The sequence below is a fragment of the Musa acuminata genome, chromosome BXJ1-1 (genome assembly GCF_036884655.1).
Source record: "Musa acuminata AAA Group cultivar baxijiao chromosome BXJ1-1, Cavendish_Baxijiao_AAA, whole genome shotgun sequence".
Taxonomy (NCBI): Eukaryota; Viridiplantae; Streptophyta; class Magnoliopsida; order Zingiberales; family Musaceae; genus Musa; species Musa acuminata.
In genome coordinates this window covers 10198638-10214416 of record NC_088327.1, presented here as the reverse complement: position 1 = coordinate 10214416, position 15779 = coordinate 10198638, and the positions used below count along the sequence as shown (strand labels likewise).

Below are 15779 nucleotides of genomic sequence, written 5' to 3'. Positions count from 1 at the left end.
ACATTTTGCGTTGATTGTGGAGCTTTTATCATTTGGGAATTGTTAGATGATTGGCTGATCTTGTTGTCATCATGTTTGAGACATCATTATCTAATCTAATAATTGAGAGTAGAATGGTATAAATAGTCTATGTTCTTTATATATGTCAACCCGATCTATTTAAGCATTAGCACGGACAAACATACATTAATTTTCACCCGTCTAATAAGAAAATATGATATTATTTTGTGATTGATTCTTGGACATGCTTTCATAAGTTTATAGAAATCCATCAACATAAAAGAATAATAATAATTTTTTTATTATAGCTGTTAGTCTTCTTCTCGATCATTCATGTGAAATTTGGAAGATGGAAACATCCTTCTATAGCCTCCTTCCTACAACAAAGATTAATATTATAAATATTTCTTAACTTTGAACGCTTTGATGACTAAATTAAATAAGATTGAAGTTGATGAATATGGAGAAAAATAAAATAAAATCTGCAACTCATATCATCATATCTCACTTCTATAGTCAGATAATATGTTATTATGAGCATTAATAAATTATTCTTTAAATCATTCTTGATTTGAAAAATATTTTTTATTATAATAACAATAGTCTCTAATATTTTTTATCGTTAATTGCCACATAGACATCCACGTGCCGAGTAAATAATAATATCTTTATGATATATATTAGTTTATTATTGGGTCAATTATCTTATTATTATTTTTATAATTTTTATAATAAATAAATTAAATACCGTCTCAATTTTTACATCAACAAATATTGAACCCCATCCAAAACTTATTGAACCCCATTGGTTGTTGCAATCTGGTAGCATTGGTTGTTGCAATCGTGGGTTCGTCGCCGCCGTCGAATCCCGCTTCATGACGCGTGTAGAAGCATCGCATTGGCGTCTCGAGGACGACATCGCCCTCTCCATCCTTGCGATCGTTTGTGCCCGCCCGTCCCTTGGGAGCTTCAAGAGTCCAACAACGCCCTGTGAGGCATCTTCACATATCGCACGTCTGCTGGTCTCCTCCTCTCCACCGATCAAGCGAGAACACGACGGACAGACAGGCTAACGAACAAACAGGAGATGGGCGCGTCCTCTTCCGCCGATCACGGAGGCATCTCGGAGCAACAGCAGCGGCAGGAAGAGGAGGAAAACTTAGCCGCCGCCACTGGCTTCCTCCCCTCCCTTCGCAATGCCTTCTCCAACCTCTCTCCGCCCTCCTCCTCTTCCGTCCCCCTCGCTTCCCTCCAGGTACTGCTGCTGCCTAGCGATCCACAACCCATGTGACAACTGACCCTCGATTCTCCCCTCTTATGCGTGTAGGAAGCGCTCTCCCTGAACGTGCAAGTTGTTGCGTCCGAATCCACGCCGGTGCCGGAGCACTTCCCTGCCCTGTCGAACAATCTCGGCGCAACCCTGGTCTCGCTCTTCTTCCCCGTTGCCGATGATCGTGCTGACGGTCGAATTGATTGGATTGGCTTCTTGAGCGGCTACAACCGGTGCTGCGGCAGGATGCCCGTCTCACGATCCATCAACGTGCTATACAGATTGTACGCCGCCCTGTCCCGGGAAGCCGGAGCGCCTTGCGGCTTGGAGTTCGATCCCGATGCTGGCGACGATGATAAGGTGGGCGGGTCTCTCTTGCCGGGAGAGGTGCTCATGCTTTTCTGGATCTGCTGGGTCATGGGGCATTCTTCGAGGATCGCGAAGATGTCCAGAAACGCAAAGGATCCTTTGGTGCTCCCTGACATGAGCCATTTGCTAGTGTCGGCTTTGGTTTCGTGCGGTGTGATCGCGGAGGAAGATGAGCACATTTGGAGATCCGATGTTTTGGCGGTCGATAAGGGTGTTTCTGCGCAGAAGTTTCAGACGTGGGTCTTGACGACAGCACCAGGCTTGGCGAATTGTCTTCCGAAGTATGTCCAGGAGAGAATCCAAGGTTGCTCTTCTTCGAAGGTACGTGAAATAATTCTCAACCAGTCCATGAACTCAGGTAAACAAAGGAGGAGTTTATCTGCATGCGTAAGATGGCTTGTTCCTAACGTAGCAAAACTTGCAGCAACTTTGTGAGTATCAATTAGGCACTGGCACTGATGCAGCATAAGGGCATACGTCCAAAGAGACAAGAATTTAAGAAAAAGAAATTTGCATGCATTAAGCTAATGTCAGGAATTTGGTTATGGAAGTGTTAGGGTCTACCTGGGATAACACTGATACGAGTTGAATTCATTTGTGAAGAGGATTTAGGAGACCAGGAGGCAAAATCATTAACTGACAACTTGAAAGAATGCACAATCAGGACTATGTATTATTTTTCACAATCTAGTGTAAGTGTTAGTGCATTGTTTGATGGAAGAATTGCTTCAATTGTCAGGTTTCTGTTAAATAAACAGTAGTGAAAATTCTTTATATTCATCCCTTGTTGTGGTTTACGGCTTTGACATGATGGTTGTCTAAACTGATTTTTCTACACCTGCACACTTTTGATAGGTTCAGGGACAACTTCTCTTTAGAGTTCTAAAAAAGAATAAAATAGAAGCTTCTTTTGAGGCACATGTTATTGTATACAACCTATGATTGGTTGAGGATGCTCACGGGTGTGAAATAGTGGAGAGGATGCAGCACTTGATTAAGCGCCCATGAGTAAGGATGACAGTAGTTATATTAAGGACACTAGACTTCTATATGTGAAGAATGGTTGGCACTTGGATTGACCTCTATCCACTGATCTAGGGGGCTTAGATCTTACAGTCAATTTGGTAGGTAATTTGGCCTTGTTATATGTTTCTAGTCCAGCTACTTTTAGGTCACACATGTTGAAAAGGATAGATGCTGTGAAATCACAATAGGGTTCCTTGGTTCTGTATATCAAGCAGCTTTGTAATCTTTCTGTCACATGCGTCTGGCAATTTCTCTTCTGGGTTCTTTCAAATTGTTGAATATGACTTTGTCAACCTTAAACTAAACATGGGAATCAATGTGGCCATGCATGCTAATGCTATGATAAGAGCCAAAGCTTCTTTCTAACTGCCTAAAACTGGCTCTAGAATGTCTTATTTTTAAATACATACGTCTTCTGGATCACAGAAGAAAATTTTATATGTGTAAAATAGTTCTACCTGGATTTAAATTGAATGCTTGATCAAAATTTTAGCTGTGCATCATAAAATTTTGGATTGGGAGAGATTCTGCCGAACCCCTGTTGTTATGTCAACATTGCTTACTGCAATGCTGAAAAGGAGCTTCATGTCCCAGTGGAGGGAATTATGTCAGTCCTTGCTGGCTATTTGGCTTGTTATAATAACTCAATCTATAATTTTCAATGAGTTTTATTTTGTGCTAGCAATGAAAAATTCTTAGGGAATTTTATTTTCTGACCTAAGTTGTATATCGGCAGGAGAGTGAAGGCTCCTCTATTTCAGCATCTGATAACAATTCGACTGGTAATGTTCGTGATGTGTCTCTCTTGACACGAGGAAGGGCTTGGGCTGTCTCCCTTGCATTGAGGGATAGGTTGAGTGAAGAATTTCTTGCTGCCTCCTTCCAAGGAATAAACTCTGGGGACTTCTTATACAGGTTTGTCATAGTGGTCATAACTGTTTGTGGTTATAATGTGCATATACTTTATGTTTACTTGTTTGATAAGTTTTTCCATAAATAGATTCATTTTATAGTCTCTTCATTTAAAAAGTATGAATATGATTTATTTTGGAATTTTCTGACTACCTACTATTTATTGTCACAGAATTTAGACTCATGACATATACCTTCCATTTTCTAATATGACTCAGAATTTCAGGGTCTGTCTGTCTAATTGTTTTGGTTAATATCAGTAATAATATAGTACTTGATGATTGTGAACCCTTCCACCCTATGTTACTTCTTTCGGGATATTAATCTTTGAATTATTTGATATGGAGTATATGGTTGCTGTACGGTAGGGTAGATTAAGTCTTGACTAAGAAATCCTAGATCTGTACAAATTCTAAAGTATCGAATCTATAATGAATACAGCTGCTGCATGCTTTCAGTTAGGGGGGAAAAACCTCTTCTACAAGCTTCAGAGATATATATTGCATCAGCAATATCTATTCAATATGTTATTTTAAATATCTTGTCTCGATCTATTAAAATGAAATTGAAATGTACCTCATCTTAGGATTGTAGCAAGACTTAAAAAATGGATGTTCCATCTTACTTGATCTGTTTAGATTATACATTTGTAACAATTTTTGGTGGATTTGGTATTTGAGAACTAAGGCGCATATGTATTTGCAAAGTGAATCTTTTGGTTTCTGTTCATAAGCAGCCCATCCTGGATTTGGGATGAATCTGAGTTTTCATATATCAAGATGTTTTGCAGGTCATCAATTCATGGGAAGGGTTTGAGTAGGTTTTGGTCTAATGTTGAAGGTTACAATGGACCCCTAATAGTTTTGGTCTCTGCTAGTTCAGCAGAATCCTCAGAGGTTGATAGAAGTTCCAGAGGGTGGGTGATAGGAGTACTAATTACACAAGGTTTTGAGAACAGAGAAACATTTTTTGGAAGCTCTGGATATCTTTTTGCAATAAGCCCGATTTTCCACCTGTTTCCACCCTCTGGTATGTTGACTTACATGGTTTTGCTATCATACTTTATTTTAAAGTTGATTGACCTAGTATTTTTAAAGCAGGAAAGGAAAAGAACTTCATTTATTGCCACTTGCATCCTGCTATAAGGGTCTATGAAGCAAATCCAAAACCTGTTGGCTTAGCATTTGGGGGATCTACCGGCAATGAGAGGATATTTTTGGATGAAGATTTTGCTCAAGTTACAGTGCGTCATCATGCATTTGACAAAACTTACCAACATGGACCTCTCACTCCTAACCAGGTTAAGCTTCACATTTCAGACCCTATCAGTAACATCTTTAGCTGTTTATATTTGTTTTTGGTCTTGGTTCTTCCACGAACTTGAACAGCTCATTTGCTGTGGGAATATTAGCATAAATTTCTTCGATAACTTTGCTAACCATAGGAGGCTGGATTATTTTTTATTGATGCTTTGCTGTTTTATCTTTGTCTTCCACCCATGAGAAATTCATCTTTGACCTTGAATAACCTTCTTTGTTATTTGGAGGAATCTATAACTTTTGAATTAAGTTTTCACAGGTCCATTCAAAACAGACAGACTTTGTTCTGAGATAGAGTTTCTAATGTCTGGCTGACCATTTTGAGTGATGTTGATTTCTGTAAATGTACTGAAGAAAATTATTCTTGATTTTTTCTTATCTAAAACTTAGGTGCATTTTCACTTCTCTCATTAAGACCTCCACGAGGATGCTGTTAAAGAGTACGGTAACAATTAAATCTTTCATGTTATGTTCTTTACAGGGTTTCTTACCAGTTGAGGCTCCCATCATAGAGGTCGAGGTATGGGGTTTTGGTGGAAAAACCGCAAAGGAACAGCAAGATTTCTATAAAAAAAGAGAGATGATCTTCTCAGAACAGCGGCGAAAGGTTTGAGCATGACACCACTTCTAGTTGCATTCTGACCCAAGGCACAAAACTAATATTAACAGTGTATGCTTGGTTCCTTGTGGCAGGTTGACCTGAAAACCTTTGCTAGCTGGGAAGATTCCCCCGAGAAGATGATGATGGACATGGTCTCTGATCCAAACAAAGTCCAACGGGAGGACCGCTAGAAAAAAAGATTTGGTTTATGCGTCCTGCTATTATTCGATTGTCATATTTCATAGATAGAGGCTCATAATCCAGTTAACCATGAGATAGGGTAATTATATTGTTTCCAGGAAGTTCTAATGATCTCTATTTCTTTCGTATCAGAGATGTATCTATCTGAACTCACCACTGTATCCATGTAATAGCTGTGATGAATGAAATGAAAATATATAACGTGCTTCTTGGTTTCTTATAGATAAGACAAAGGACAATTGGATCGAATGGGCATAATATACTTTTATGCATTTCTACCTCACAAATTATATGTGGGAGGTCATTATTTGATGTGCTTAAAGTGCATAGTTATTACTAATATATCATCTCAGTCATGCACGTTGTTCCAATACTCCATCGTGGCAATCTAATAGTCTTGACTTGATTTCTCTAGTACTAATAACTTCAGATTAGAGTCCATTTGATACAGGTCAGTAGTGTATTATGGTCGTGACAAATTATTCCATGTTTGACGTAATCTTCGTGCCTAACTTATTGTAAAATATTCCTCTATATATACAATTTTCTTTTTAATTTTCCCTTCATTCTCACGCTCTCAGTCCATTGTTTACGAGCCCCACCCTATTACGACGGATAGGGTCCAAGAACTCGGCCGCTGATGCCTTCCTCTTCCAACATCACAAGCGTCCACTGTTCAGGCATTGGCCATCATCAGCCCACCACGTGTCCGTCCCCATCGCGATCTGTGGATCGGACCTACCTTACCCCAAATCAGAAGAAAATGGTTCCCATCGTAACCGTACAATTTGAATGTAGACGGTTAAATCACTGTCGGAGGAGTACCATATCCCTGGATAGGATCCTAACCCGACGGCCTTACGTACTCAGTGATGCCATTAATTCCGGAAATCATGAGTAGAAAAAGCATTTAAAATAGCCGCATCCAGCGGCGCAGACCGGAAGCCGACGGGAGGCAGCCGACTCTTGTGCTATCATTAGGGTTCTCTCGATTTCCCCCTCTCTCTCTCTGTCTCTCTCAACCTTCTTTAGGAGATCCATTTCTCCGATCAGGAGAGAAATCGCAGTCGGCTTCCCTCCTCGATTCTTGTAGTGCCTTCCGCAGATCGATCGAATACTGGTCTAATTTAGAATCGGATCGTGTTGAATGGCCGGATTGAAGCAGCCGAAGAGGGTTTCTTGGGCCAAAGATTTGCATCAGGTAATATTGAACCGGATCCACGCCGACCCCCATGTATCTCACCTGAGTACTCTGGCTTTTCCTGATCCTTCGTGTTTTCATGCCTTCCAATCGTCGAGTCCGTGCGACTGTTACATGTTGGTTCTTTTTCCGATTTCTTCTTACGGTCACATCCCGTGTTACGAATACAATTATGATTTTTTTCTGTTATCGCAATTTCTGTTAGTTCTCGGCTTGTTTTCCCCCATTTGGGAAATTGATTGTCGCGATTGTCTGTTTGTTCTTCGATTTCTTTTTCCCAGTTGGTAAATTGATCGGGAGTGCCGATCTGTGCATTGTTGAGTTCTCGTTCTTCCTTTTTGGTAATTTCGATGGGTAGTTGCCGTCTCAATCAGATCTGTTTCTCTTTAATCTCCAGCCTATCATTTATAAGTACCCGGGTAGAGGTTTCGATGGAATTAAAGTCTTTGTGCTTCGTTATAGACGAGTCATCGCTTGGTTTGGTCCACTGGTGTTTTGTTCTTTGTTTGTATAGTAAGCTTTATGTAGTATGTTTGAACAGGGGAGTTGGATGGAGATGTGGTATGATGGATCGGACGTCCAAGCCGATTACACACTTTAATTTGGTGTCTTTTGACATGTTCCATCTGCAGAATTTGCCACGGAGAAGTTGATACACAGATTACATCGTCTTCGTGGATGACTAATTAACCAATCGATGTTGAATAGCATACCAATTAAATGTCGATTGAACGACACAGTACCAACTCATATTGCATTTGTATCAATTCAACCACCGGTGGAGATCTGTAGCTTAGAATGCTGCAAGATCTTTGGTAAAACTCATTTCGGATCAGTCAGAAACCAAGATAATGCTATTTAAAAATAGATGATGTGTCTTTCAGCGCATGATTAATGAGTTGGTGCAAGGAATATAACATTTAAGATAACTTACAACATGAGTTGTAATGCCAGATTTAAGTGTCTCACTGGTTGGTGGAATCCTGTGAGTGCCCAAATTATAACTACTTTCTCTTACAGGAAGATTCTTGTTAGCTTTTCTCAAGCAAAGATCACTTGAGCCTTTCAAAAGATTGTATTCCATAATAAGTACGACTACAATTGTGTGGTACATGTTAATTGATGTAATCTGTAGCTTATAAAACATCAAATTGCTTGAACTTATGTCAGATCATCATAAAATACACAACCATGAGCTCAATAACACCTTCATGAGCAACTAATGTGGTTCAAGCGTATTATATACTAATATTTCAAAGCAATATGGTAAATTACTAATTATTTCTATATTAAAAAAATGTGTATCAATGGATCTTATGAAAATAAGATATTGGAAATGTAATTTATTGATAAAACATTTCATTGATTAGTCAAGCTATGAATCAGTCAAAAATTCTGTTAGTTGACTGAAATTTGGAAATCAGTTGATTTAAAAGTTTATGCCATTTAATTATTTCTTTTATTTTTTTAAAGCTTATATTTTTTTATGTGTTGTAATATTATTTTTAGTTTATTTTTTAATTTTCTTTTGTTTTACCATGAACTGAGTAGTTGTTTTGTTTTGTTTTTTCCTTTATGGATTTTATAAGCTTAACTAGAAAAGGACAATGCTATGTACTGGACAACAAGTAAAACCTATAAGAATATGAAGTTTTTGATTAAATATAACAAAAAACATAGATTAAACTTAAAAGTTTCATCTTGTGATCTTTAAGTAAAAAATAATCTCTAATGGTTAATAAATTATCTTTTAAAATTAATGAATTATATGATTTATTAACATTAATTAGTACAATTTTGACTAATTGACTACTTTCCTAATAAATCATTTGACTTAAAAAAAATCAATTTATATTTTTGAAACCATATTGATTATCGGAAAACTCCTAATTGATACTTAAATTATTAAGAACTTTAATTAATTATATAAGGTTAACCCATAATTAATGTTTTTTCTTCGATATCATATATAAAGAAAATGAATTTATTAATTGGCTGATTTTAACATGATTAAGTTTATTTTTAAGTGTGTAAACCTTTCCATCTGGTCCTTTTATGCTAAGTCATTTATATTTTAACATCCAGAATAATCCAATGAAAAGCAAGTGCAATTAGACCCTTTTAAACTATAATATCCAAAGAATGCTGTTTAACCAGGTTAGCAATGAAGGAAAATTCAAGTAACCATCACTACATTTTATTCCATACCCCCCAACCCTCCATTTCCTATTCCCTTCTATCTTATTCATGGAAAGCCCTTTTTCAGTGTGACATTAGCAGTGGGACCTGACTCACTCTGCTGCTAATATCTGAGACCAACTAGTTTTTCCTTGACAGATCAATGAGTTGAGCAATTGTTCATGAGTCCACTTATTCCTTGATCCTGTAGCTACCATCAAGGAAAATTTTAAGAGATTTAGCTGCAAAATCTAAACAGAAGGAATTCTTCATCCATTACATGTTTGCTCTAGAAAATAGCATTTGATATATATAAAAGATTTAAAGTAATATTACAGATAACAAAGCCATGAACAAGATGAAGAATCTCAATGTGATTTCTCACTAAATTGTTTCTTATTTGATTTTTACTCGTGGCAAAAATCATTGTTGTGCGCCTTAGTTATTAGTTGCGATTTCATTTTTAGGTTTTGCTTGTGGTATGGTAAGAATATGCAATGCAATAAATAAGAGACAAACCTCTTTTCATCTAGAGGAGAAATGTGGAAATTATTTTGTTAAACATCTTGCGACGAGTTCCTGCAGTTGTTATGATGCTTCACTAATAGAAACATTTTTTTTGTTATCTTGAATATCAACTGGTATTTTGTCATCATTGTGTCATGTGAATTTGCTACTCGTGTTGCTTCTCTTAACTATTAACAAGAAAAAAGACTGGAACAAAACAGCAAAATTTAAGTACTAGAAGCAGTGGGAAGCAAATGATACTTAGATGAAGAAACAACCCAATCTAATGAAAAGGTTTGTTTATGATATCAGGACAAGGCTATAGTTATAAAACTGCAAATAAAAATGGTGTTTGCCGTTCCTAGGATCCCATGATCTTGCATGCATATTTGTTACATGATAAAAAGGATATCTAAGTTTGATGCTTGAAAATCTTATGGAATTGACTAAAACAATGATGGAGAGGAAACATAAGTATCAAGATATAAAAATGAGATGTGATTGCTACTGCAAGTAAAGTTCTGATATGATGTCAATTATGACAATCTGTGGAACATGCCCATATCATGTGGGATCCATATTCAAAATGGTGATTTGCTCAGTCAAAACTTTCTCAAGTTTTGGAGATCATGACAGGAAAATGTAGTAAATTTATTGTGCCCTTTAGCTGTTGGTGTAAGAAGGGTGTTGCATAGTGTTGTCTATATTTACACGTGTTTCCGGTGTGATGGATTATGACCTTTTTTGGCTATACCATGGAAATTATACTGGTTTTGGCGAACGTGATGTTAATCTCATATAACCATAAAGCTTGTAGCTGCTTTAGTTTAATCTATTTTTTCTATTACTCTGGCAAATTGATCAGAAGTATTAGGATGGCTTTAACTTTTAAGTTTTTGCATATTCTTCATTACAAGAAAGGAAGTTCTCTTTGATGCCAAATTAGTAAGCTGTCTATGGCTAAAACTAATACTTTAGATCAATCACACATGTAGTTTCTTCACAGTTTTCTTGAATTTGAACTTATCAAATAAATTATTTGTACATTCGTTAGTGGAAGACTTTAGTTAAAACAATATCAGCCGTGACGTTACTCATGTTAGGTGTTCAGCCACCTTATTTGTTCAAATATTACATTACTCATGTTATGGTCTACATTTGTCCAAAAGTAGTTATATTTGTTCAAATATAACTGCATTTTTTGTTAGGATGACAAGATGCATGTTTTCCATGGCCAGAAGGAGCATCTGTTCTTTTTTTGGAAATGGTCTGGAAAGCTGTCCATTCTGTCAATAACTCATTTTATGCTTATTCTTGCATCATTAACCAATCAGTATGTTACTTGAAGTCTTTCAGTTAAGCCCTTGATTTTATATAGGAATAGATATTTTACAACTATATACTGGATTTCATCAGCATCTTCTGTTTCATTGAAAGGTGGACAATTTTTCTGCTCCATCTAACTTTGTTGTGTGAGCTTTTCTTTTCAGATAAATTTGTTATTTTAAATTCAGGAAAAATGAATCTTTTTATGTAAGACTGGAGTCAAATTCACAATTTCTTGTTGCAATGATGAATCAATTAGAAAGCAATTCGATTTTGCAACACTCTTCACCACCAGTTTAAAATGAATTAACTAGCATTTTAGGGCGTTTGTCTTGCAACTATCCTGTGAAATCTTTTTGTTAAGATTCTGCCTCCATATATATTCTGTTCCTTCGATCAGAATAGTTGATTGAAACTTTCTAGCTTACCTTCATTCTTATGAACCTTTTTGGTTTTGTTTCTTTTACGGAGGAGGTAAGCTATTTATGCAACACATTTGAATAGTGTAGATATTGATGTGCACATGCAACACTTGGTCTCCTATGTTTCTTCAATTATACTTATCAACAAGAATTGCTGTTATTATTGTGGTTTTATCAAGCCGAGGTTTCTGGTTGGTGAACTGCTTCTGTTTTTTCGTAGCGACTACTTCATTAATTTCTGTAGAGCAACAAACTCAGTTAACACCTAACATGAGTAATGTACATTTTCTTTCATTCACTTTTTTCAGTTATTATACCTTGGAGGCTTGGACAGAACCATATAACTCTATTCAACTTGGGACTTGTAATTTGTTGGTTTTAATCTTCTATCCATAATATTTCTTATTCAAATGTGCATAATCAAAGAAGTTTTAATCATTCAGCTATTGAGTAGTTTACTAATAAAAGCAAGAAATTCAAAACTTAAGTAATTCTTTGACATTACTTTTCTTTGCACATGCAATTTATTTATGTATTTAAAAATAATATGAGGAAAAGTTTAAGGATTTTATTAATCAGAGCTACATCTAATTGTTCATGGATGAAAATATTTTTTTAGTCTTTTCCACGCATCATCTTCAACATTCGCATTTCAGAAACATGAATTTTTTGGTGCATATTATTTTTTGATCGTCCAATATGCGAAATCGTAAAGTATGACTAGCCTAATAATTTCTTATAAGATTTATCTTTTGATGATAAGACATCGGATAATCACAAAACTCATGATGCTCTTTTTCACTCTAACCAACTTTTATCTATAAATAATATATTCCTCAATCTCTATGAAAAGGTATACATAACTATTTGTTTGAAGTATCAACAAATAAATTATATAATAAAAAATAATAAAAAGTAAATTACATAAGTGAAAAATAAAAAATATCTAAAAAATAATGCTTATTTTTTAGATATAATTTATTTTTCACTATACATAATAAAATAATAATAAATTTTGCATTATACTTATTTTTGAAAAATAAATTACATACAAGGACCTATATCTAAAAAAATGAAAAAAAGTGATGGTATACCCGATTTGTTCAATCATTGATGAAAGTTACTGATCTGTTTGAGAGAGCAATTTATAAATTAAAGCATTCATACTAAATATAATAATTTAAGGTTCACAATGAAAAGTTAAGAAAATGAGGCCGATAACAAAATTGCCAGTGTATATAAAGCAATTGAAGTTGAGAAGTTCAAGCAAGATTCACCATTGAATAGATCAGGCAATGGAAGCTACTATCATGTCAGGATTCATACATTTGAACTGAGCTTGTGTAAAGATTCAATACCAAACTATCATCAAATTCAAAATTTCAAAATGCATCTCTAACTTATCCTTGAATGGATCCAGTTATGCAAAATCCATCTTAATCATCATCAGTTCAGTTGTATTAGACCAACTGAATAACTTTTGAGATGATGTTTGGCTCTGGAGTGATGTATGTAATTATCAAATCCTTTTGGTTGGCCTTCATGACTGATGTAACTCATATTAATTAGATGATGTAACTCATATTAATTGGACAGCATAGCTTATATTTTGGTTTTACCATATACTTTTGTTATGGTGTATGTAGTCTTGGGTATTTTTAATGAAATTGCTTTTGGTCTTTGGATCGCTTTCCTATTGTTGGGTTTCAGTTATTTTTTTATTTTCAGGAGCCTCCTTCATGTAGATTCAATGTCATGATTTCTATTTTATGTAAATATTGTTTAGTGAGTAAATTTTGATTGTGGAAACTTTAGGTGTTTTAAATACAGTGCATCGTTGAACTCTTAAATCTTCATTGGTGGCTCCTATTCATTTATTTGATCCCACTACTTATTGTTTTGGGTCATAGTTAGAGAAGGATAGCATGTAGTTGAATCTTTTTGCATGGAGAAAGATAATGTTTGGCTGTTTTCACTTTCTTTTTTCTTTGAATTTCTAATTTCTTTGATTTATTGCATTTCTATCTTTTGTACTGTTACTTCTGCTGAAATCAATTGGATAATATAAATTTTATCTACATTGGCACATTGTTAATATTGTTTTCTCTCTCTCTCTCTCTCTCTCTCTCTCTCTCTCTCTCTCTCTCTCTCTCTCTCTCTCTTTTTCTTTTGCACATTGTTAGCAAATATAAGGCTCATCAAGTGTGATACTATCTACATTTGGAACAGGTAAGATTATTCTTAGCAGAGGATGCCCCTGCTGTATCTGGGTTGGGGACCCAAGACAATCTCCAGGCAAAGGGTTCATGGTTATTGCATGCAACAAGCATAGGCAATGATGATTCTTCTTTACCTCCAGGCTTTGAAGCACCTCATTCTGCATATCAGTTCAGATTGGAAATCTCCCAAATTCCTTTAGTCAAGTGGAAATGCCCTCTTAATGTAAGGAATAACTTATCCAGTTTGTCTTTATCGTAAAAATCTCAGAATGTTAGACTGTAACACGTCCATTGCTTATCTTTTTCCAATTTCAGATTTTATTGGATCCAGAGTGGGTAGTGGTTGCTGGAGAAGAAAGTTCAGAAGTGGCTGTACAGGATCAAAGACAACTGAGAATTCTTGAAGCAATCTATCCACGGGTGCCTTCCATTCCTCCAAAGTGAGTGGCTTTTCTTGTCAGTGTAATTTGATATTATTTAACAGCCTTGTCATTTTGCTCACTCGAAGCCTGAATCTAAAAATCCAGTCCTTCGGTTTCATCGGAGGTGCAAGATTCGTTTTACGATGACACTCGAACTCCTGTGATTCCTATAACTGCTATTGAAGATGAAGAATCGTCAGAGCAATTAGAAACAGCGGCACCTACATTTTCATCCACCCAAAGCCAACAGACAAGTGTTCAGAATCTGCAGAGCATGCAAGGAAAACATGATATTCTAAATCTTGAGTTAGTTACAGAACAATTCCAAAGTCATGTTACCCAGCCTGCTCCGACTGTGCCTCGTTCTGAGACAACTTCTGGTAGGATTCCACCGTTTGCCGAACCGGATGTCATTGCTGCTGCTTCTGCAGCTTTTACAGCCATCATGAAAACCAACGAGGAAGGAAGTATGATAGATCGTGACCTTCTTATTAACATCCTCAGTAACCCCAGCTTGGTGGAGAAGTTGGTTACGGAATATGGAGCTCCTAAGCAATCTCAGGCCCTCTTGGCTCCTGTATCAGTCGCACCACCATGTTCCTCTGTACCAGTTCAGCACCTGGCTCTTGCTCCACCAGTCCCACCTCCACTTCCTCAAATCAATCCCAGTACTCCTTCCTTGTCAGTTTTCCGAACCTCACAAATGTATCCTTTACCCAGTTCAGTGCCACCCCAATCTGTGAATCCTCATGCTTTACCGTCCGTTCAAATCCCCGTCAAACGTCAATCAAGTGGGCAAGCAGCGTCAAGAGATGCCAATTATCTGAAGAGTCTAATCCAGCAGCATGGTGGTGAGAAGCAAGATGGATCTGATCTGAATTCTGTACATGCTGCTAGTTGCCAGAACAATGTGGTCGCCACCAATGCCGTCGATCTCTATGCCCCTAGACTGCAAAGAGAAGCCAGGCCTAAGATCCCAAGGCCTTGTGCCTACTTCAACACCCCTAAAGGGTGTCGACACGGAGCAAGCTGCTCTTATCAGCACGACCCTTCTTTACCGCAGCGGATTGAGCCGCCCAAAGGATCAAAGAGAATTAAATTAGACAGAGGAATCGCCGGCAGGAACTAAGGTTCGAAGGTCTTTGTTTTATATTTGTTTGAGTTGTGTTATTTATGTTCATTCGTATCGCATGCACATAGCTAACCCTCACTGCTTGTCAGCATCTGATGCTTTTGTTCCCAAGAGCTACATTCCGATGTAAAGATGAAGTTGTCAAGAATCGTGAATCTATGTTACAGATGGTAGTCTATCCATGCGTGGGGGAGGCATCCTTGTTTAGGTGGAACGAAATTCTTCAACTGGAGATTGATGAGTCCCATTGGCAGCAAAACAACTGTGCCTCCTCGAATTAGTTGCACATCATCCAAGTGGTGTAGGTGAGGCGATTTCAGGTGCCAGTCGATGCAGCAGCTGCGAGACTAAGTCTGTATTGTCTGTAGCTATCAGCAAGCGTGATTTGTGCTCATACTGTTGAAGAAGGGAGTTAGGATGGGGCATATTTCGGACACGTTGAAAACTGCATGGGTTGTCGCAGGTATTGTCATCAGAAATCCCCTCTTTTTTTTTTTTCTCTTTGGCTTCCTCTGTCGAAATTGAAGAGCTGAAGAGGATTCTCTGTTCGTGTTTTCCATCTCAACTATGGAATTATTGGCGGTAATTTTACGTTAAACATTAGCAGTCGTATTCGTTCACGTTCTGTGCAATTCTTGTTATTTAAGACGGTCATGGTTTGATTATAGCATTTA

At 36.9% G+C, this 15779-nt stretch overlaps 2 protein-coding genes across 3 annotated transcripts; both read left to right on the top strand.

Annotated features, from left to right (window-relative positions):
- Positions 1–818: 818 nt before the first annotated feature.
- Positions 819–5918, top strand: LOC103993152 (uncharacterized). Its single transcript, XM_009413114.3, has 7 exons — positions 819–1255; positions 1328–1960; positions 3402–3580; positions 4368–4606; positions 4678–4877; positions 5378–5503; positions 5590–5918. The coding sequence occupies exons 1-7, from the start codon at positions 1088–1090 to the stop codon at positions 5686–5688; spliced, it is 1644 nt and encodes a 547-aa protein (XP_009411389.2). The 5' UTR covers positions 819–1087; the 3' UTR covers positions 5689–5918.
- Positions 5919–6598: 680 nt separating this feature from the next.
- LOC135672262 (zinc finger CCCH domain-containing protein 30-like) lies at positions 6599–15725 on the top strand. Of its 2 annotated transcripts, none has more exons than XM_065180729.1 (5): positions 6599–6899; positions 13562–13774; positions 13867–13991; positions 14079–15103; positions 15273–15725. In XM_065180729.1, the coding sequence occupies exons 1-4, from the start codon at positions 6846–6848 to the stop codon at positions 15100–15102; spliced, it is 1416 nt and encodes a 471-aa protein (XP_065036801.1). In that variant the 5' UTR covers positions 6599–6845; the 3' UTR covers position 15103; positions 15273–15725. The 2 variants fall into 2 exon arrangements, with proteins under 2 accessions (XP_065036801.1, XP_065036798.1); XM_065180726.1 differs by having other exon boundaries at positions 15195–15725.
- Positions 15726–15779: the final 54 nt, after the last annotated feature.